Here is a 23,388-nt window from a genome sequence, read left to right as displayed (position 1 = left end):
ATGTCATGTAATATCTGTTTTGGTTATAGAAGAATTTGTTTTGAGGTTTGTTCTGTTTCATGTAAGGATAGATATGCACAAACTTCTCATTGTACCCTCTTCCTTTCATGTATGGATAGATATGCACAAACTGCGGTATAGTTTTTGTTGTTGGTGGTGTCAACAACAGTAGTTGATGCCATATTATACCAGTAACACGGTTCAAAAACAGTAGTTGATCACATAAAATGGAATCAACAATAGGAGTTGATACCATTTGATGGTATCAACAACAGGAGTTATACAAGTAAATTGTTGTCAACAACAGGAGTTGATCCCATTAGATAAGATCAACAACAGATGTTGATCCCTTTTTATTAACTGTTCAACCATTATTGTTGTGATTATTGAATGAATAAGAGGGCTGACTAGATTAATGTTGTTTGAAATAGGTGAAAGGAATGAGAAGATCACCAAGGATAAATCCGAAGAGTATAGAAGAAGATGATTCACAACCGATTGATGAAAATGTAGCCCCCAAAAGGAAGAGGTTAACAAGAAGTTATTGCTTGAAGAACAGCAACAGGTTGAAAAAAGAAGAAAGAGCAAAAATGAAGAACCAGAAGGAGATTCGGAAGAAGACGAATCGCAACAGAGTAAAAAAGTTGGAGCATCAAAAATAAAGAGGTAGGACAAGAAGAAGAATAACCAAGAACAGGAAGCAAAGGCAAAGAAGAAGAAGAAGAAGAAGAAGAAGAAGAATGAACAAGAACAACTACGTAAAGGAAAGAAAAAGATGGTAATTGAAGAAGACGAAGGTGATTCAAAGGATGAAGAAGTAGAATCAGAGCAAGAATCAGAAGCAGATGAAAAGGAATCAGAGGGAGAAGAAAAAGTAGCCGCAAATGCCAAACCAGAGCAAGAACTAAAAGGTAACAAAAACATACATTGGGTTCAGTTGTATGCTGCAATAGAATAAAATTCGTTTTATATTAAGTATAAAAATAAACGAATGAGTTACATGTATGCAGGAAGGTCAAGGAAGAACGAAACCAAGTTCAAATCATGTCTGATGTCGTTGGTTGAAATGTGTAAATTTCTATACAAACTGTTTGAAGTAGGAGATTCCAAAAATAAGAAGAAGACAATCAATGGGAAAGCACTAAAGGAATGTCCGTTCTATGACTTCATCAACCCATTCTACACAGCAGACATGATTGATATAACGAATGATAAGTGGTTATCCAAAATCAACCTTGCAATCCAGCTACTAATTGGAGCATTCGATAAGAATACAAACAAGTTGAAGTTTGGAAAAAAGGAAGCTGCTTGTGAGTGCTCACTAGAAGCAAGATATTTTGCAATAATCTTTAAGATAAGAAGGCTCACCGAGAGTGAAGAGTTGAATAAGTTGCTGAATAAAAAGAATGATGTTGTAGTCACTACATGGTTAAAGAACAAGTTCAGACCAGGGGAAAATGAAGATACCAGTGCTAAAATAACGAAGGCTGAAATTGAGTTCAAACTAAAGGAGGAAGCTAACAATGAGTCTGACCCACAACATTTTGTGAGACTTTTTGCTATGTGGTTGTGCACGGTTTTTTTTCTTCACAGATGCTGGTTCAACAGGATTAGCAAAGCATTGGCTTCCTCATATTTTGAACGTGGACAAAGTCTCATGGCCAGATCACATAGTAAAGTATTTGCTTAAATACATTGGAAAGCAGAAGGGAAAGAATGGAAGTGTTCCTGGATGCACAACTCTACTGCCGATAAGAAAAGAAGTTCATTTCATATAATGTTTATTTTTTGAAGATAGTAAAATGCATACTGTATGTCAAACTAAACTCATTAATTCTCTGTATGCAGTATTGGTTCTGCGAACATACAGAAAAATACATCCCAAAGAGGTCAAATTTTGAAAGCTCAACTCCAAGATTTCTGAGATGGAGCCAACATGCAATGTGCAAAACACTGGTAAAAGAATTTCAAGATAAAGTTAAAAAGGGAATAATAGACATGACTTGGTTTACTCGTAAGGTAAAAAATTCATTTACTCAATTTATATTTCGAACAGATTTCAGTTTTTATCATGTCAACAAAAGGAAGTTGATACCAGTTTAGGGAGTCAACAAAAAAAGTTTGTGTATCAACAATAGAAATTGATCCATTTTGTATGTATACTGATTAGAGAATAACTGAAATCTACTAGAGAAAAAGATTGATTATGCATAGTTATTGTATCCATGTATTTAAATTAGAGTTGGTTCAGATTAGGATTAGGAAAACAAGTGTGATTTTATGTGTGATTATAAATGAATACTGAGTTGCCATCTGAAAATGTAATACAGATTTTGTGTATCAACAATAGTAGTTGATACAATTGTATGGAGTCAACAACCAATGTTTACACAGTAACTTAAATGTACCACATTCTGTTTGTGTCAACAATGGAAGTTGATCCCAATGAATGGAATCAACAATAGATTTTGTGTATCAACAATAAAAGTTGATACAATTGTATGGAGTCAACAACCAATGTTCAGTAACTTAAACGTACCACATTTTGTTTGTGTCAACAATGGAAGTTGACATCATATCTGAAATGTACTCCAGTTATATATTGCTGCAATTTCATATACGTCGAAAATCACTCGGGGGCAGCGCCCCCTCGTGAAAGATATATTATGGGTAAAAATTGAGAAAAAAATATTTTGCTAACTATATTTTTATGTCGATTTGCAGGTTCATGAAGATTTTGTTGATCCAGTGACATATGAAGAGATGTATTTGATTGATCTGTCGGTACCAGCACGAGAGTTGGAAGTATAAAGGCAGAGGAATGAGAATCTGGAAGAGCAAAACATGTTTCTTAAGTTTGAAAAGCAGGAAATAACTTATCATAGGAAGGGTCCAGCAAAGGCATTGATGAGCCACATAATATTCATGAAGAAAATCATTGACAGCAACAAGCACAGGATTCAGTTGGAACCTGGAGAAGAAGAGAGACTTGAGGATATTGCTAATGAAGTGAAGTTATGGAATGAAAAGGAAAATAATCTCAAGAGAGCAAGATCAGAGAGTACTCAAGAGAAATTCATAAGAGCAGCCAATGCTATGCTTGAGACTGAATTAACTGCAGTGGAGAATAAAGGTGAAGACCCATCTGAAAAGGAAAATGAAGCTGAGTTGGAAGCTGTTAGAAATGGAGAACCATCTGAAAATCAGAATGAAGCTGACTTGAATGTAGAAGAAGAACAAGAATCAAGTCAACCGACACTGTCACTTTCATATGCAGGTGAAACTGATTTGGAAAAAAGCTTTAAGAAGGGTTATCAGAGTGGACTAAATTTCCAGGTACACCCTTTGGTGTCGGATGATTTGAAGACAAACTGGCAGAAGGGCTTCCATGCAGGAATATAAGAAAAAAGAAGACAAGAAGAAGCAGATCTTCAAATAGATAATGTGATAACAGAGATTGGTAACTCAGATCAACAGTTAGAAGAGGAGAAAGATCTTCAGATCAGTACTGTGGTTGCATAGATTGGTAACTCAGCTCAACAGATAGAAGAGGAGAATGAAGTAAAAGAAGGAGAAAGGAGTACAAACATGCAGGAAGCGGAGATCGTGGGAGATGTAATTGTTTATTCAACTCCTCCAATTAACGTTATACGTCCATCAGATTATGTCCCTACATGTAATATTTTAACTCAGTTGAAGAAGTAATAAATTTGAAAGACATATTAGTTACTCTAAGAATTGTATGCAAGTATGTCTAAGTTATACCAGTTTGGATAATCTATTGATTTGTTATGAATTAATTTGTTTAAGTTGTTTATATGCATTTTTTTATTTTTTTATTAAGTGTCAACAATGAAAGTTGATCCATGAAAGCAATGGATCAACAAATAATTAATGATTGTTTTGTTATAAAGAAGAGAATGAGTGTTAGCATTTACAGATAATGAAATTAACTTTGTACATACAGATAAAACCATGCATACTATTTTATTTTTTGTAAGTGTCAACAATATAAGTTGATACAATAATGTGGGGTAAACAATGGAAGTTGATCCCATAGAAGAACCAACAACAATTGTTGATCCCAAAAAACAATGAGTCAACAAATGATATGTTGATACTGTTTAATCTAATCAGATTATTTCCCTGCAGGTACTACCCCAAGCTTCGGTGTGATCACTGCGGAATATTTACTACTACTCCTCCAGAAAAGATGGAAGATGCTCCGACTCAACAAACGAAATATACTTCTACACAGAAAACAGAAGAGGGTGATTCTGAAACTCTAGATGACGATAATGTGTTGGAAGGACTTAAAGTGATATACAAATTAGATGAAATTGATGGCCCAACTGAAGACGAAGACACCACCCAAGACGATAATGATTCTGAAGCGACGCAAAGCCAAAGGAATCAGTCTGAAGCTACTGGAAGAGCAAGGAGGTATAACACAAGGTCATCAAGGAATGCGCCAAATAAATACACACCTGATGATAAAGTGAAGAAGAGGACCAGAGGAGGAAAAAGAAAGAAGAAAGGGGGAGGTGTTGAAGAAGAACGGAAAGTAATCGACCTTGATGATTACGTTTATGTGACGCCACCAGAGCCAAAACCGTTGAAGAAGCCAGAAAAACCGAAACTCTGGAAATCATGCACCGAGGAGGAAAAAGAGGTCCTTCGTCCATTCTTTGAGAAAGCAAAACAATGGTATGTAACTCTGCAACATCTGCGGAAAAATGATTGTAAATCCAAGTTGCAGTTAGAATTTTCTAATGTCAAGATAATAATGCTTCAACAATAATATGTTATATTATGTCAGGGAGTTAACATAATCTTTGCAAATGCAGTACCGGAGCATGTAGCTTTTATTTCAACAATGTAGTGGAAGAGATCGTCTATGGAAGGCATATCCAATATCTAATGGATAACCAGAACATTAACAGCGAGATTGTTGACTACTACACCAACATGCTGCAATCAAAGATGCAAGATCCATCTAAGCCAGCATACTACGGGAAAAAACACTTAATTCTGTCTACAAATGCTTATGTAAGTAACGAAAACTCTTAATTTGTCTTTTGAATAACTTGTTACATAAACTTATTTAGTTCTACATTATCGTAGTTGAAACCTTATTTAGGTGAGATGAAACAATTTAGTGTACTAAGGATGGTTCAAGTATACATGATGAATGAATTATTGTTGTTATCTGTCAAAAACAAACTAAATGCCAAGAAAATGATGCAACAAATAATGAGGGGTGCAGTAGCTAGCAAAGATGCAATGAAAGTGGAAAAATGTGGGATTCCATATATGTTGAGGAAAAAAATTCCCACTGGATGACGATGATGCAATACTGTTGATACTGATGTGTCTACAAGACAAGAAACAAAAACCCTTCCATCGGGTGCTTCTTACGTTGATACGTGGAAGGTGGTTGATTTCAACACCATTTATCACTACAAAGGATACAACGAGAAGTACAATGTCATGGTACAAACATTGACTCCTCTCCTGAACCAAATGGGTATAAAAGATGTTGAGACAGGTGGACCAGTAACTACAATTATAGACCATTACACGGTACCACCGCAACAGGGTTTGGACTGCGCATTGCACGTTTGCTTATTCATGAAGTGCTTGGTGAAGCATGGAGACTGCTGGCATCTAGATGGTAAGAGTATCCAATACCATGAGAACATAAACAGGAAGAGAGCGAAGATGGCTGCCAGGATGTTAGCTGAATTCGATGCATGGAAACCAACTTTGGAACAAGGTAAGCAAGTAGAAGAACTTACAGACTCAGTCAAAGAGGTACTCAACATACAAGATTCTGTTGAACCATTAGAAGATAAGCAAGTAGAAGAACTTACAGACTCATTCGAAGAGGTACTCAACATACAAGATTCTGTTGAACCATTAGGTTAGTGCAATATACACTTAGATGTAGTTTAACATATGCTGGTAAGTAATTTAGTTACTCTGTTTAGGTCTGCTAATTTATTTAAACTGTTAGTTTGAAAAGACATCTTTTAGTTAATGTAATCTATGTCTGAAAGTCTGTTTATGTTCTCAAACAATTTGGAGGATATGTTTAGTACTAGTTTGTTATGAATTAATATTATTATTAGTTCTGAAAGTGATTATCAAGTGAATGAATGGTTTGGTTATGAAAGTAATGAATGTTGGTAGTAAAGATTGCAGGTATGCTCAGCTAATGGAGTTAACTTGTACATACAGATAAAACCATGAATTTTTTTTTCTTTTTATTGAGCATCAACAATGGAAGTTGATCCCAAAAATCAATGGGTCAAAAAAATAATTGATGAATAACTGATTGGTTTCACATAAAGTGAATGAATGTTGGTATTGAAGATTGCAGGTATGGACAACTGATGGAGTTAACTTGTATATATACAGATAAAATCATGCAAAAATTTTCTTTTCAGTAAGCATCAACAATGGAAGTTGATTCCATGACTTGGATCAATATTAACATGTTGATACAGTTTACATAGTAAAACTTGCTGGTATACACAGCTAAAGTAGTTAACTTGTAACCATGCAAATTTTTTCTTTTCAGCAAGCCTCAACAAATGGAAGTTGATCCAGTAATAGGGGATCAACAATGGAAGTTGATCCCTGACTTGGATCAATATTGATATGTTGATACAGTTTCTATAGTAATTTTTCCTGTAAAAATACCAGTAAACCTGCAAACTGACAAGAATAACATTAATAAACAAATAAAACAGAATGTATGTCATTAAAAACACAACAAACCCAACAAAAAAATATAGGAAAAGCATAAAAATAACTAACATCCATGTTGATCATTTAAGAACTAGCATAAAAAGGTAAAAAGGAAGTTCAGAGAAATAATAAATCATCCAGTAAAACTTCGGAATAACATCCTCCTCAAAAAGTTGATCATCCTGGAATTAGACTCCCTACGAAACACTGGTGCACGAGGAGCCAAAGGAGCTCTGCGACATCTACGACGGTTGTGGAAGGCAAGTCTCCCACACTGGCCACACTTCCTTTTCTTGCGAACTTTCTCTCGAGAACCCCTGTACCTTGAAGTAGTTGGCCTTCCAGATGACGCTCGACCACCATTGGGAGGCAAGACATAACCTTTTTCATTAATTTTAGGCGGCCTCTCATGGTCGGGAATATGATAGATATGAAGAGCATACAAACCTCTATAGTACTCAGTGGTATAATACGGACTGATGTGCTTGTAAGGTTCGTCTTGCCCAATCTGCAACATAGCTTTCATCGAATTGGTGCAAGGGAAACTATGCTTCTTCCACCAATGGCAAGTGAAAGTCCTAGCATCCAAATCTACCGTGTGCTTTCCAGTAGGATAAATTATTTCAAAGACTTTATCACTTGATCTTCTAAACTTGTAGAAACGGCAGTAGGTGACCCTCTTGTTGACCCTAGCTTGCATCCGAGGAGTAAGTCTTGAATTCCATTTACTAGACTCCACCAACCTCTTGTACTTTTGTTCCATTACCTTAGCACAAATACAATCCACAAGCTCAAGTGCTGGAAGCCGCTTATCATGCTTGATAACACTATTAAAACTCTCTGTAATATTCGATGTGTTCTCACCAAACCTTTCTCCTTGAAAAGCATGAGCTGCCCAGTTCTCGAATGGAATATTTACCATCCAATCACTCACTGAATCAAGCTTGATATTTCTCATACTCTTGGCAGCAGCAAAAAACTTCTCCTTTGTTAAGGCAGTGTAGCACTATTCAAACAACTTAACAGCAGTTTGCCTGCTCTTACCCTTTGGAACCGGAATATTACTTTTCATGTGGTACAAACACTAAGAATGGTAAGCCTTTGAGAAGATAATAGGGACATGCTTCAAAAGGCCATCTCAACGGTCTGATATGATGGTCAATGGACGGTCTTTCCTAATAATACCCTTCAGGTTGGTTAAGAACCATTCCCAACTCTCACAATTTTCGCAAGGTACAATACCAAAAGAAACTGGATAGATCTCTAGAAAATACAAAAAAAAACCAAAGATTCAAAAAGTGACACACAAAAACTGAAATCCATGAACAAATTGGGTGAACAACAAGAATTATGGGATTAAAAACACAAGTTATGTGATCAACAACTGCAATTATGGGATCAACAACAAGAATTATGGGATTAAGAACATAAGTTATGTGATCAACAACTGCAATTATGGGATCAACATTTGAAATAATGGATCAACAACAAAAGTTATGGGATCAACAACAAGAATTATGGGACTAACAACAGAAGTTATGTAATCAACAACTGAAATTATGGAACAACAACAAAAGTTGATACAAAAAAAATGGATCACCAACTGCAATTATAAGATCAACAACAAAAGTTATGGGATCAACATTTGAAATAATGGATCAACAACAAAAGTTATGGGATCAACAACAATAATTATGGGATGAAAAAAGTTATGTGATCCATATAATTGAAATCCAGGGACATAACAGACTATATTGTGTGATTCAACAATTAAAGTTGAAACACTTGAAAATTAAAAAAAGAAAAAAAAGATTAAAAGACATACCTTTGTTACCAGTTTTCCCACAAGCAACCATAAGACATCCCTTAAACTTCCCAGTGAGAAAAGTGCAATCAATAAATAGCATCAGACGACAGTAATTATTGAAACCAGTAATGGAAGCTTCGAAAGCAACAACAAAAAACCTTTGGAACTGCTTCGTTACACCATCATACTCAAACTTCACGACGCTTCCAGGATTATAATGTTCAATTGATTCTTTATACTAAACAAAGTCTGAATAAGACTTGATGTCATCACCCCAAAGAGAATCTTTAGTGAACTGTAAACCATGGTATGCCTGACTATATATGAGATCAATACCATATTCCTGATGGAGCAGATCTTGGACATCAGTTGCAGTCTTCTTCTTCTTTGATGCTCGAAATTCATCTATTAAGATATCCTTCAGAAAAGACTTTGTCATCCTGAATTTTGCTGGATCAGAAGAAGCTAAATAACATGCATGCTCTCTGTGAAACGTCTTGCACTAAAACACACCTTTAGTATTGGCAACGAGAGATGCACAAAACCTCCAGCTACAACTTTGACTTTTCTTGTTAAAATAATGCACAGTGTAACGTTTCTTGTCACTCTTACGTACTTCAAGTTTGTAACCACTATGATATTCATACTTCTTAACAGTATTACGACAATCAATTTTACTTTCAAAAACCTGCCCTACTCCGATTAAGATGTTGGCCCAAGCATCTGACTTCTTGGGGACCCTTTTGACCAAAGATGAATCATCCGTCATATCTTCTACAATAGCCACATCGTTGTTTGAAACACAACTTGATGATGACGAAGAAGGAGCAACAGAAGAAGAAGATGGAACAAAATCAACAACAATCTTAAACTGGATGTTAAACTTCACCACATCGATCCCTTTGGAGATGCAGTAGTGAATGAAAAACCTCAACTCCAAATCGTGATTGATCACATGTGATTTTCCATCTACAGTGTAACCAAAAAGTACGAGGTCTTCAGGGACATAAGGCCAGTATTGTTTCACCACACTAATCATCTCGCTGACAGTAGTTGACTCCGAAACAACATGCAATATGGTCAAATTGGATAAAGTGAACTCTGCAACAGCCATCTTTGGCCTGAAACAATAAAACAGTCAAATTGGATCAACAAATCACATCTAATAAAACATAAAAACAATGTTGACACCATAATCTGTCAACATCCAAAGTTGATCCAATAAAACAACAGTTATCAACAACCATAATCAGAAAATTGTCCAAGTTATTGCATCAACAATGAAAGTTGATCCAACAAAACCTGCATCAACAAACCAATGTTGATCCAATAAAACATCTATCAACAACCATAATAAGAAATTTATCCAGGTTATTTGCATCAACAATGAAAGTTGGTTCAACAAACCTGAATCAACAACCAATGTTGATACAAATAAACTGAATATTGTACAAAATTTCAGTGACAACAATAAAATTTATCCAAAATACTATGTCAACAACAAGGACTTTAAAACAAAAAAGTAGCATAAACATCATCATATATGTTACTACGCACTGAATTAGTATGCAATCGATGCAAATGTGAACCTGCAACATGAAATACTACATGAAAATACATGCTCCATGTTAAAAAATTCACTGCAAACCATAAGAAAATGCCTAAACCTAACCTAAGATACAAATTCAGATTACGTCGCACATCACTCGGGGGTTGCGCCCCCTCGTGAAAGATATATTCAATGTCGAACGTTAGATATGTAAACTGAGTATATAAACACTAACTTGTAACTTCTAATTGATTACACTAACTTCTAACTTCTAATTATACCAAAACTAATCAACATTCAGTATACTCAAAATAACTCTTCAACAATCAGTATTATCCTAATAATTCTCCTACTAACATATCAACACTAGAAAATTCTCCAGAATAATTTAAAACGAGAACTGGTTCATGCAAAGTACATTGAAGCTAAAACTCAAACCTAACATTGAATTATGAACCGATCTAAATAAAACAGCAGAAATTCAAAAATCAAAGACCGGAGATTGGAGATTGAAGAATTGAAGAATACATGTTGAAGATATGAATAACAATCTCAAATTCAAATAATATGTAAATGAACCAATCAATCCAGTAGAATCAAACACACAGAATCAAGCTTCCCAAAACTCGATCTCTGCAACAGAAAATACAAATAATCTGAAATCAAAATATGAAGATTGAGAAACTACAAATCGAACATGCAAATACAAAATAAATATCTACTCATCTTCAATCACGAATCACCATTACCAATTTGTTTCAGATCGAGAAAATTTTGATTGATTCTGTTTTTGATGAAGAAACTCTTTCAGATCTGAGATTCAAAAGATACGAACAATGTTGATGAAAATAAATTCAGTAATAGAAGAAGAAGATGATTTCCTGTTGTTGAATCTGTTGATTTCACATAGAATTTTTCGAATTTTTTCTTCTCTCTGGTTTACAGCTGACGGAAGAACAACTCTCTCTCTCTCTCGTTTTTCTTTCTTTCCGTTAGATCAACTGGTTTTTGATTTGAAGATATTAATTATATATAAAGGGTAAATTAGTAATCTCGCGGAAATCTAATTGGGCCCTGACGGGCTTTGAATGGAGAGGGGTATTTTTATTGCTTCATAAGGGTAATTTTGAAGCCCGTCAAAAAGAGTGTTATTTATATAATTTCCACATTCATTCTTGTGACCAAAGAAAACGTTGCTGGCGGATGAGGTATGCTATGGAAAGGAAAACTGTAACAAACAGCGTGTATAGCGTGTACAGGTGGGAAGGTGACTTTTTAGTCTCTCTATGCAGAGATCAGGTGGCAGTTATTCAAATACTAATAAAGACAAAGAAATTCTATATAGAAGGTTGGCAAATACCTTCTTCTAAAGGAATCAGAAGAAGAAGAAAGCGTTTAAACTTGGAACTTGGTTTATTTGTCGTCCCAGTGATGATACAATGTAGTCGGCTGACTGACGTTACTCGAATACTAGTTAAGTTGATGTACAAACCGTGATTGTCTAATGAACGGACCTGTCCAAAAGGACCAAAACGTTACGTGCCAGAAGTGGTGCAGCGACTACCTAAGAATTTCTAAACTAGGCTAGGAAACAAGTAGTTATTTTGAGATGATGCAAGAAGCATTATCTTGTTTTAGGGAGAGCTATAAACTTCACACTTCTAACATGCATATACATCCAAAGGTACTGATAAAACTACCAAACTTGAACTCTATATATAACTAGTCACTCTCTTTTCTTCACTTTCTCCATATGCCTAAAGGTGCCTAGATAACTCTAATTAATGGTTATCTTTCATCAATTCTGCTTTTAAAATCACCATGAAAGGTACTCTCTCTCTCTCTTAACTTCAAGTACTGTTGAATGGAATATTTCAGTGAAAAGTAAAAGTTAGGTTTTTCATTCCGACTATATCCTATTTTTATTACATATTTCTTCGGTTTAATATATACACCCTTAGGTACATGTGTTTTGTGATATCTCACTTGTTTTGGAATCATTTTTCTTCCCTTTTTTGTCATTTGGAACTAGAAATTTGGGGTATGTTATATGTACCCTTGATGACAATGACGGACCTACAGCTGGGCTAAAGGGGGTTTTAGTCCAGGTAGGCTTCCCAGTCCACAAGCCAATTTTTTTATTTTGCTCGACCAAGGCTTCTAGTCCGGGTCTTAAAAGAAAATTTATCTTTCCTGAATCCGTCCCTGCTTGATGACAATACTCTTTAACTGCAACAATCGATTATAGAGTGGCAGAGAATCGGTCTCGTCTCTACGTCTCAATTCGTATGAAATATAAAAGCATGATTATAAGAGATATCATCTCTTCTTTTTTTTCACGATTTATAAAGCACAAAATTGGTTAAAAAGACAAAATCAACAATTTCTGGGTGAAATGGACAGTTAGATTTTGATACTGTTTAAATGGACAAAAATGTAAAAATAGGCAGGATGTAACCAGTTTTATCGTGCCCATTTTCAAATATTTTTTCTTATTTTTAATTTACACAGGATGTATCCAGTTTCATCCTTGCTATTTTTAAAATTTAAGCTAGGATGAAACCAGTTTTATCCTTACTTTTTTTTTTGGCCATTTCACCCGAACTATTTTTTATTCGCCTATTTGAACCGTGATTTAAAAATATTTGGACAAATGACCAATTTTCCGTTTATAAAGGGGATACCAGTATTACTTGGGGTGATACCATTTCATATAGGACAATAAATATTAACAGATCCTGACCGTTGGATCGCTCAATTGATATCACCCCCAATAGTGGTATCCCTTTATCAATCGTGTATTTTTTGTGGAATAATAAACTTTATGGTTTGTCATGAGTAAATCACAATGCAAGTTGAATTAGTGTCGCCTACCTTTTAAGTTATCTTATTTATCGAAACACTTATTTTTATAAGATTTTGATTTAGATTAGAAAATCCTAAATGGGTTTGGTTTCATACGACATAATTAGAAAATCTCTCTAATTTAAAAAGATAAATCATCTACTCAACTCAGTTTATCCACTTTTTGCCATAATCTTAATATATATTGCTCAAGGGGTTCCATTGTTTTTGCATGTCATCTTGATTGCTTAAGGGCTGGGCTGTCTATTGTTTATGCTTTTGTCATGCTTTTTAAGTCGATTGCAATTAGATAAGGAACACATGAGTGTTTTTTTGACCCATGCAGCAGTATAGTGTGGGTGCGTCATGCTTTACAAGCAACACACAACCAATAGTAACTGGAATAGTAAATAAACAAATAAAACTACCGTGTGTTTAGGTAATAGTAATAATGACTACTACATACTATTAAGAGAGACAGTTCGTTTCTTCTCATATAAGTATATTTTCCAGAGTCTTGTTTCGAATCGAGTTCAAAGATTTCTATGAGATATGTTTGGCATGTTGGATTAATTTCAATATAAAAGTCACTAACAAGTTGGTTAGGACAAGATTAGGAAATTGATGTAATCCTAAGGGAATTAGAAGTCATCTAGTTCTAAGAAAAGGAAAGACATGTAATAAGGTAATAGGACTAGAAAAAGGAATTCATAATTCTATATATATATGATCACCAAAGTTGTGGTTGATCATATGAGCAAGATTAGAGCTTGTGTTTAGTTTTGAGAGATTTTCTAAACATCAATAAAGAGAGTTGTCTTTATATAAGCTAAGTTTCAACTTGCAGTTGCCATTATGGCACCTTTTAAAACAATATTCATCCCAGATTAATTTTATTTATTTGTACACCGTATTGGATCTTTTTCTAGTCTTTCCGTATGATCTAACCATCCAACAAAACATATTTTCTAGCTAGACTGAGAGCCTTCCTCACTGGATAATGTAAATGGTATGGGGTAACAGAAATGCAACATATCTAGTTTAACAGTTCCTAAGGATATTAAACACCAACCTTGACGAATATTGTGTGAAGATATATAATCTAATACGGCAAGTAAAGAAGAAACAAAAACTAGTTTCCAATTAATATCAAATAGTCTCGGCATTGTAACGTATTTTGCATGAAGACTTAGAAAGATAGGTTGGATTATGATATTGATAAGGGGCAATAAAATTAACTGCTCAACTAATTTTTGTTAATCATTCGACGCGCACTATTATTTATCCCACCTTAGCGTATACTGTTGTATATTGCGTTAAAGGGTTCAATTTGTTTTCATCATCTTGATTGCTTCAGTGCAGAGCTTTTACTTGTTTACTTTATTGTCGTGATAATCATATTTTTGGAGTTGAACAATTAGACTTGACACCTAATTAAGACCTCCTATAAAAGGAAAAACCCCACCAAATTTAAAATTCTGTTGTTAAATAGTAACGGATTCGTTGGTCAACTTACTAGTGGGGGGTGGTCATGCTAAGTCATGCTTTTATAAGCAACAAAATAATTTGTCAAATCAAATAGTAATGCTTACTGAAACACCCACAGTCACACACAAAAGAAGACATATGATGTCGGAGTTACGACCCTTTCTTTCCCTTCCTAGACGATTTAGAGAAGATCTTTTGCGACTGTATCCCAAAATTGGCGTTCAAACAGACCCTAGATAGATGGTTTGGTTAAATTAGTGCACACACATTATTTAAATTCAAACATTATTTTGCCAACGTTGATGATTTGGCTTTGCTATAGCTTAATTGCATAATGTGTCCTCAACCTGTCCCTAAGCCTAAGCCAGGATGGTAGTAGCCACACGGTAGACTTAAAGAGGACGCAAAATACATTTGGATTCGGTAAATAGCTGCTATCGGGGCAATTCCATTTCCACCCACAGTACTGATACGAGCATCATCGTTATGTCGTGTGTCCTCAGTCCCAAAATGGATGGCGGTGATGCACATCTTGCTGTTACACTTGATCAACGTGTTGAGAATCCAGAGCTATCCCTTACGCGTAAAACCCAACGGAGACGTAATCTCCATATTCCCAGAAGACAGACAGACAGACAAAAATTCTGAAAAACAAAATAAAATGAAAACGTAGAATCTGAACACATTATTATAATATTCTCTCTGCTTCTCCTCCTATATCCCAGTGTGGGTTATTATTCTCCATCACTTGCTCTCTCTCTATAGCTCTGCCATTGTATATTTGTTCTTCTTACTGGCTTCACTTTTTAAGGGAGCTTCTTTAACTGTTCCGGTTAATATTCTTTAGATCATCTATTGTATTGTCAAAGTAGCTTATTCTCAAAGCATAACCACATAAACCCACCCATCTCTAGAACGCTCACTTTATTATTGAGATTATCAAAAGCATTTGAAGCAAAGCATCTTCAACACACCACTCCTCTTCATCACTATTATCTCTTCTTCTTCTCCTCCTCCTCCTCCTTCTTCTGCTCTGCTTTTGCCTTGTAAGTATCTAACTTTTCTTTGCTTAGAATTAAACTTTTTTTCATTTTCTATTTTTTAGTACTGTACAAAAAAGAAAAACAAAACTCATCCAAAGTAAAGAATCTCTCTCTCTCTCTGTATGGTTTTGCTCTCATTAATGAACAATCCAATGTTGTTATGTACCCGTCTTTGTTTTGGACACAACAACTTAATTATCCTTAAATGTATTCTGTTATTTCTTTTTTAGTAGTATTAAACCCATCCTGAATTTAGTCATTTTCATCAAATACCAGTAAATGAGCCTTAAATTGTGTATTTAGTTCTGAGATTTCTCTGAGGGTTTTATCAGAGGTATTTGAGAAACTGGGTTTTCAATATTCATTAGACTTCTTTCTTGCCTTAGTTGTCTCTCAAGAGAAGTAAATCAACCCATTTGTATGAAAATTTCATTCTACAATGAAAATTATGTTAAACTCGATGAATTGGTTAACAGGAACAAAACTATCTTGGCAGCCAGTCATGACTGCAGATACAGCGGTACCGGTTTATTGGTTAAATTGGAGGGTTTTACTATGTGGAATTTGGATCTCATTTGCAATGGTAATAGCATCATATTTAATTTGGAAGTATGAAGGTTCAAATAGTTCAAGACCTGATAGAGTTAGAGTTGAAACCCAACAAGGAGATTCAGGGGCTTTGTATGAAGATGAAGGTTGGCGGCCGTGCTTGAAAGATCTTCATCCTGCTTGGTTGATGGCTTTTAGGGCTATTGGCTTTGTTGTTCTATTGGCGTTGCTTGTTGCTAATGTTGTTGTTGATGGAGGTGGCATATTCTACTTTTATACTCAGTAAGTGAACCACGTTTCCTTACATTCATTTTAATTCCTAATTGATTGGAACCAGTTTTTATGTCCATTGTAACATTGCATTTCTCTTTTGGTTTCATCCTCTCATTGTATTCCTAGTTGTCTAGTTCTATTTAGATGGTGGTTCCTATATTGTGGCCATTGTGAAGTCGATAGAAAACAAAAGCTTTACTAGGTAGTCAAAAATCTGAAAATGTCGCATACCAATGTTGCTTCCGTTTACTTTGGGGTGTGCACTCAGCTTTGAGATGATGAAGTTCTTAACATTTTTTTGTAATTGGTTTTGTGCAGGTGGACATTTACACTGGTTACCATTTACTTTGGGGTATACGCTTAACTTGTGATTTCTGTTCAAAATTCTGTTCTTTTTAAAAGGAAAATCATGTAGGTTTTGTTTTAGATGACGACTTTGCTATGTGTACCTCTCTCTTTGGGTTTAACTTTTTCTTTTGTGGATTGTATCGTAGCTTGGTTCTGTTCTCTCTGTTAATGGATGTTACGAGTATCGTAACAGAGTTGGTGGTGATCATGTGGAGTTAGATGCAGAGCGAGGCAACTATGTTGCTCCCAGACATGCAGAGAACGTAAGTGGAAGCAATACAATGAAAAGTTCCGTTCTCCACGAGCACCATTCTGATCGAAAACCTGCTGGAATTTTGGTGTATGCTTTTCAAATTATTTTTCAGGTAAAATCCATTCCTGAGTATGACGTTTTCACAGAGATCAGGGGAGCTTAGCACAAAAGATGAACCCCTTTAATTGGCAAAACATGATTTATATTGGCCATTTATCTTTGTACTTTGCAGATGAGTGCAGGAGCCGTAATGCTCACTGATGCCGTCTTTTGGTTCATCATTGTTCCTTTTCTTACCATCAAAGACTACAAACTGAATTTTGTATGTATCATATGTTCTAATTAAACAACTTAATCCAACCATTTAGTTTCACTTCATGATATGAATCTTAGACCTGTTGAATGTTGTTATTTTACGATGCAGTTGTTGGTTAGTATGCATTCAATCAATGCTGTTTTTCTCCTTGCTGATGCGGCTTTGAACAGCTTGGTAATTTTCAACACTGACATACTTTAACCTATTAAATTAAGTTGTATACTTGTACTTGGCATAATGAAAATTGATAATGTTTCTGTGTTACAGCAATTCCCATGGTTTCGGTTCGCATACTTCATCTTGTGGACAGCGATATACGTCATTTTTCAATGGGTCATTCATGCTTGCATATCACTTTGGTTATAATTCCATCCTTTTATCTCTTCCACACTTCAGAAAACAATATAATATTCAGTTTGCCTAATAATAATTGTTTTATTTGTATAGGTGGCCATACCCCTTTCTCGACTTATCATCCTCCTATGCTCCATTATGGTACATAAATCCACCACCTAGCTGAACTAACCAGAATCATTTCAGTATCACTCATACAAAGTTGGCTTATATGGATTTGCTTACAATTATTTGCAATTTTAATATCTATAGGTATTTAGCTGTTGGACTGATGCATATCCCCTGCTACGGGGTCTTTGTACTAATACTAAGGATGAAGCACTTCTTGTGGTCAAAATGGTTCCCAGAATCTTACCACATTGAGAAGTAAAATGAGGTACGAGAAGCTCCAAACATTTTCATGACTGAGCTTTTTCGGTCTAAGCAAATTAGTATACTGAAAGAGCCCCGAAACTGAATACTGACAGCATGATAACAAAAGAAGAGACCCAAAGGTGAAAAAAGAGAAACAATGAGGATCGATGGATTGTTCAAAGCTACATTACTGACCATACAGAAAAAAGTACAGATTTTTTTTTCCTTTTTTTTTCCTTCAGGAATACTAGATAGTTTTATTTGATGCAATAACACTCATTTTGTTAAATTTGTACTTTTCCCCGGGGGTGAAGAATTGTAGTAAATAGATAAGTTTGGAAAAGAAAACTTAGAATCTTCACTCTTCATATGGCTTATACAATGAAATTCTACTGTGAATTTACTTCTAAAAAAAAGCATGGTTAGATGAGGTTCCTGTTTATGCTTCATGGGATTTTTACAGGAACATCCACCATGGATGACATTAGCGAGAACACTTTTCTACCCGATTTTGACAATACTAATGGAACGAAAGTGCATAGGTTGGTATCAGTAAGCATCTTTATTCATTCTTCTTGAAAACCGAGTAAAGTAAGAACAGTTGCAGTCGGAGTAAAAATCTGTAGTGGTGAATATCTTGATTCCTTTCCCCACAATGACCCCATATTAGATTCACCCAGATAAACCCTAGAAAAGTTTATCCATCTCCTGCATGCTTTAATTATTTCTTTTGAATTGTTAAGTGTAACAATCTTTCTCACTTTAACCATCTTGGACCGGACAGAATCCCATAATATCTATTCTGTAACAGCCATGCAGTATTCATGCTGGTGATATTGAAGATCCTCTTCAGCTCCTCAACTTACTTTTTATCTTGTCATTAGACAGTGGAAACGTGATTATCCGTCGTGTTAGTATTCTCTGAAGATAAACCCATATAACATAAAATTTTCCCTCCAACTTTGAATTGCTTTGTAAAAGCCAATAGACTAGTGAGCTTATTCCTACAGGAGCAGTACTTCATTCCTAAGTGAGTCGGATCTCACTTTAAAGTAGAAAAGGGCTTGTACCAGTGACAAAGGATTGATGAATTGCAAATTTTGAACCTCATCGTTTCGAAATCAGTTGGTTCATGTGCACTGTCGGTAGTGTAATCGATCGCTCTGAAAAAGAAGGGTAGCCAACTTTGGTGCAGTTACTATCAAGCAGAGAGTGGTGGCCAACTGTGGTACCACTAATTCGAAGCAGATAGAATGTACTAATTTCAATACCTCTAATTTGAAGCAGACAGAAAGGTGGTTAAATCTGGTACTAATTAGAAGCAACAAAAGCTTGTAATGCACAAATACCACAATTTGAACCACTTCAAGTTATACTTGCAACAACCTAAACACTAAGAGATTCTTTTGCAAAAATGATAGATAGATGACAAAGAATACAAATGTGTCATTCAAAAACAAACTATCAGATATGGAACTTTGTTAATAACCATCACGAAGGTGAGATGATCCAATTTAAGTAAAACTATTGATTGAGCTACGTTTTCTTACACAGTATTTAAGCTCCATAAGAGAAAGCACTAACATCAAACTAAGATAAACATGCAACACCTGAGTGCCGGTTTGTTACAAATTAGTGTCACGAGAAAAGAGATGCAGAAGTTTCAAAACAAGTTAATGATCAATTTGAGTAGCACTTAGGGCCGTACATGTTCCCTTATAAATTGTTCAACCTGTGATATGTCCCCTGTGATACCCGATGACTCTCCAACACTCACCTTGTTGTGACACTGAGAAAATGTGAAAGTCTCTCCAGCCACACCAAGTGCATACTCAGTAGACATATCAGCAGCAGATATGGCAGTCCTAGATGCTCGCAACTTGTCTCTGTAAAGTAAACAGAAATACGATCATTAAGCGATATGGTAAAACCTTGAAAGATAAAAGTTCCAATGGCTAAAAAGAAAGGGACGAGAGTGTGGATGGAGGAATGACGCACTTTCTGACAAATCAACCAATTAAGACAATTGAATGCTATATCCCTCATGCTGAAAGAATATCATAGAAGAGTGGAGGTATCTCGTTCCTAGAGATAAGAATTCGAGTCTGTGGTGGGACATCTTAGTCTATCAAGTAAAATATTTCGTATTACTGAAATTAAGCTCGTGCCTTGTTGTAAAAGGCATCAGGAATGAAGAAACACGATTCACATTTCAATGCAACTAAACCAATAAAAGATGAAAGGTGTGATCTTACATTTCCTTCTCCAGTTGCTTCCTGATGAACTCCTTGGTGTGGGCAGTCACTTTGTCAGTCTTGTTGCACACTATAATCACTGGGACTTTCTTCTTCACAACAGTTGCCTTGGTCAATATTTCATACAGGTACCTGTACCAAATTAGTGAATTACAATAGGTTAAAGATTCAGGTTGCAATCAAACCTAGGTACAAGCACATGTATATAAAACCATAGTTTTGTAGTTAGGAAAGTACTCAGCAGCTGCACGGCAGTTTGGCAAAAAGTCCAGAGCATCGACGACAAAGATAAGACCAGCTGCTTGAGGCAAATATTCGTCAAGCTTTGGTCGAAGTCGAGAGTGTCCAGGAACATCAACTACGCGGACAGGCTTTATCTTGCCTTTCTGTCAAGAAGATGAAGAAAATATGTTAGTATCCCAGATGCAACTAATTGTCTGCATATTCAACACGGTGCTCTTGCTGGAAAGAGAGATCAATGATTTCTACAGCTTCAGCATTTAGTAAATAGGACATCCTTCATGACAGAAGAAACGGAGTAGTATGATGAGTTCAACGATCTAATAGGGGCAATGAAGTTTGACGAATGAGATATATAGATAGATGGCATGAGGCAAATCGAAAGTAAATATACGAAGCTCGGTCCTATATGTAGGGAGAATAATTTCTAATTTCAATTTGCGTGCAACCGTAGGCATGGGAACAACTCAGGTCTTTCATGGGAAACCTTCCAGTCTCAACTCTTTCGAGATAAGTAACATAAGTTAGTACAGATTTTATAAATCTAATTTTGTTTCTAGGGTTTTGTGTAGTTTACTCACGATGCAGGCCCAATTTTCACTTTAGTTTTGTGTTTTGAGGAGTAAGATCTTTGTGGTTCATGTGGCTCCTGTACATAGTGATTGCTGTGAGGACTACTGAGGCTTACCACCGTTCTAGCTTGTACTTCATTTTTTCATTAAAAATACTCAATTGCATGGCAATATATATAGTAATAAAGAGAGGACCATAATCTGTACGAAGTCTTAGAATCTAAGCCGTAATCTGTTACCTTAGAGGACTCAGAGTGAAGCACAAAATTTCCTTCATTTGGATCCATAGATGTAACAGTACCCTGATGTGCTGAGCCATCCCGAAGCTTGCATACACACAATGAAAGAAATTAGCAGGCAATGTCAAACTCACATCAATTATTTTCCGCATCTTTAACGGCAGATGACATGGAAAACTTGATATTATGAATATGCAATGTAAGCAGGCAACTCATTGCTAAGTTAACACTTGACAACTTGCAACCCAGGAGATAAAAGAGGCATCTAACAACATTAGGTAATCAAAAGGTAAAATCCATCTGTGACTGAAGAAATCTGTTACATTGATGAGATGGAACTTGTTGTTACCCACGTATAAACTCTCTAAAAGAAAGAAAAAAAAGTACTAGAAATGATGGACAAGTAGCAAATTTTCCTACAGAAGAAACAACAACAATAGACATCGTAACAGCAAGCGGTTGAGTCAAAACACTCCAATGTAAACACAGAAGAAACTATGATACGTTTGCAAGTCATTCCAAACTATAGAAGTGATTTATTTTGCACATCTTTAACAGCATATGACCTCTTGAAACTATCCATCACAGAATTTGCAATAATTGCTAAGTTAAAACTCCACAACTGGCAATCTCGGAGATAAACGAGGCACCCATGACCGAATCGCAAGAGTATCCACACAAATAGAAGAAAGAAAACGTAAACAGATATGAATGAACAAGTAAGAAGTTTGACAAAAGAAGCCACCACACCAAACATTACAACAGCAAATGGTTGAACGAAAATACACTCCAATGCTACAGACAAATAAAAACTATGATTAGTTTATAATGGATGACCTCTTGCAGATGGAAACCTTGACATATAAGTATGCAGAGTAAGTAGATTATTCACTCCTTACAAGAAAAATAAAAATGAAGTAGACTATTCAGTAGCAAGTTAAAACTTGGACAACTTGCAACTTCGTAGATAAAAGATGTATCTACTTAACATCATAACAATAAAGGAAGCTACGATAAGTTTACAAGTAACTTCCAAAATGTAGAAATTTACCTGATAAAAGAGAACAGTTTTCCCACTCCCACTTAACCCAGCAAGAACAATTGTATCAGATTTCGATCGCTTAAATAAGCTAACTGCAATAACAAAAACCCGATAATGTCCAGTCAAGGCTCTTCTCTATTCATAGAACACTTACAAAAAAGAAACAAATAAAGAGGGTAAAAAGACCTTACTTAACAAGAAAAACACAAATGTAAGTACCAAAACACCAACAGCAACATAAATCTGTTCAATAGGTAACTGGCGTAGTTGTTGTGCTGTTTTATCTATCCATTCTCGTACTACTTGGTTCCATTGTTCTATGTCCATTCTATTGTATCCCCTACAAGGGCATGATACAATCAATTTCAAACCCTAGAAATCAAAATTCCTAACGAAACGAAAAATCGCTTTAGATCTAATATAAAATATGAAATATAAAAACTATCAACAAGACCTAACAGATTAATTAATTCGATACTAGGGTTTCAAAATCGAAGGGGGGACTACACACCTTGAGAAGATTATGGGGTTTGCTTCTTTTCTTCTCGAACCAAAAATTCGTGAGAGACGTTTTTACAGTAAATTCGTGGATTTTCTCAACGATGAGAGTTTGAGAGAGTGAAATCCCAGTATTCAGGGGCCCACACTTACACAGGTGTATTGGATTAGTAGGATTTACATGGATATTTAACCGGTGGTGCTATTCACGGCACAAAAACACCACACTACTCACAGATCAGGACATCTAAACCCCACATCTCTAAAATGGTGAACCTGTTTATCCAGCGGTGGGTCCTGACTGAAAGTCATGAACCAATACTCTTGCAACACCTAGCGTTTGAGCTGTGAATAAAGCTCTAAGTGGAGCTGTGAATAGCATTTCCGATATTTAACACTTAAAAACTCCTAGATATTCAATTAGAGCAATTAAAACGGATATAGAGAGTCGAATGAGGTTGCTAATTGTCTGTCTGGCCAAAAAAGCCAGATCAATAAATAAAATTCATCTATCCTATTAAAAAAAATGGGCACCATCAAATCTATTGATTTGCTTGTCTAGGTAGATAGATAAACTGAGTTACGTGCAGTGAGGAAAACGTTTCCCAAGA

General features: G+C 35.5%; 2 protein-coding genes across 6 annotated transcripts; one reads left to right on the top strand and one right to left on the bottom strand.

Moving 5' to 3' along the window:
• Window positions 1-11,879: 11,879 nt before the first annotated feature.
• LOC113300075 lies at window positions 11,880-18,424 on the top strand. Of its 4 annotated transcripts, none has more exons than XM_026549237.1 (9): window positions 11,880-11,937; window positions 15,961-16,315; window positions 16,625-16,658; window positions 16,801-17,019; window positions 17,140-17,229; window positions 17,332-17,397; window positions 17,491-17,582; window positions 17,671-17,718; window positions 17,830-18,292. In XM_026549237.1, exons 1-9 carry the CDS (start codon window positions 11,931-11,933, stop codon window positions 17,945-17,947), a joined length of 1,029 nt encoding a protein of 342 aa, XP_026405022.1. In that variant the 5' UTR covers window positions 11,880-11,930; the 3' UTR covers window positions 17,948-18,292. The 4 variants fall into 4 exon arrangements, with proteins under 4 accessions (XP_026405022.1, XP_026405023.1, XP_026405021.1 ...); XM_026549238.1 differs by lacking the exon at window positions 11,880-11,937 and adding an exon at window positions 15,140-15,487; XM_026549236.1 differs by lacking the exon at window positions 11,880-11,937 and having other exon boundaries at window positions 15,622-16,315; window positions 17,830-17,953; window positions 18,045-18,424.
• Window positions 18,425-19,402: 978 nt separating this feature from the next.
• Window positions 19,403-22,943, bottom strand: LOC113300074 (signal recognition particle receptor subunit beta-like). 2 transcript variants are annotated; one of them, XM_026549233.1, is made up of 7 exons: window positions 22,791-22,943; window positions 22,471-22,619; window positions 22,289-22,371; window positions 21,238-21,324; window positions 20,424-20,572; window positions 20,187-20,318; window positions 19,403-19,817 (listed from the first exon to the last, which is right to left on the bottom strand). In XM_026549233.1, the coding sequence occupies exons 2-7, from the start codon at window positions 22,604-22,606 to the stop codon at window positions 19,628-19,630; spliced, it is 777 nt and encodes a 258-aa protein (XP_026405018.1). In that variant the 5' UTR covers window positions 22,607-22,619; window positions 22,791-22,943; the 3' UTR covers window positions 19,403-19,627. The 2 variants fall into 2 exon arrangements, with proteins under 2 accessions (XP_026405018.1, XP_026405019.1); XM_026549234.1 differs by having other exon boundaries at window positions 22,471-22,667; window positions 22,791-22,870.
• Between the last annotated feature and the right edge of the window lie 445 nt (window positions 22,944-23,388).

Source organism: Papaver somniferum, chromosome 7 (genome assembly GCF_003573695.1).
Source record: "Papaver somniferum cultivar HN1 chromosome 7, ASM357369v1, whole genome shotgun sequence".
NCBI classification, from domain to species: Eukaryota; Viridiplantae; Streptophyta; class Magnoliopsida; order Ranunculales; family Papaveraceae; genus Papaver; species Papaver somniferum.
The sequence above is the reverse complement of the archived record's forward strand: the minus strand, read 5'-3'. Positions and strand labels throughout refer to the sequence as shown.

Coding starts and splice junctions, on each gene's coding strand:
- LOC113300075 (XM_026549236.1), top strand. CDS start 15,924: ATGAAAATTATGTTAAACTCGATGAATTGGTTAACAGGAACAAAACTA. Junction 17,583..17,670: donor CATGCTTGCATATCACTTTG/GTTATAATTCCA, acceptor TTATTTGTATAG/GTGGCCATACCCCTTTCTCG. Junction 17,719..17,829: donor TCCTCCTATGCTCCATTATG/GTACATAAATCC, acceptor TAATATCTATAG/GTATTTAGCTGTTGGACTGA.
- LOC113300074 (XM_026549233.1), bottom strand. CDS start 22,606: ATGGACATAGAACAATGGAACCAAGTAGTACGAGAATGGATAGATAAA. Junction 22,372..22,470: donor ATTTGTGTTTTTCTTGTTAA/GTAAGGTCTTTT, acceptor TTGTTATTGCAG/TTAGCTTATTTAAGCGATCG. Junction 20,573..21,237: donor TTCACTCTGAGTCCTCTAAG/GTAACAGATTAC, acceptor TCTTCTTGACAG/AAAGGCAAGATAAAGCCTGT.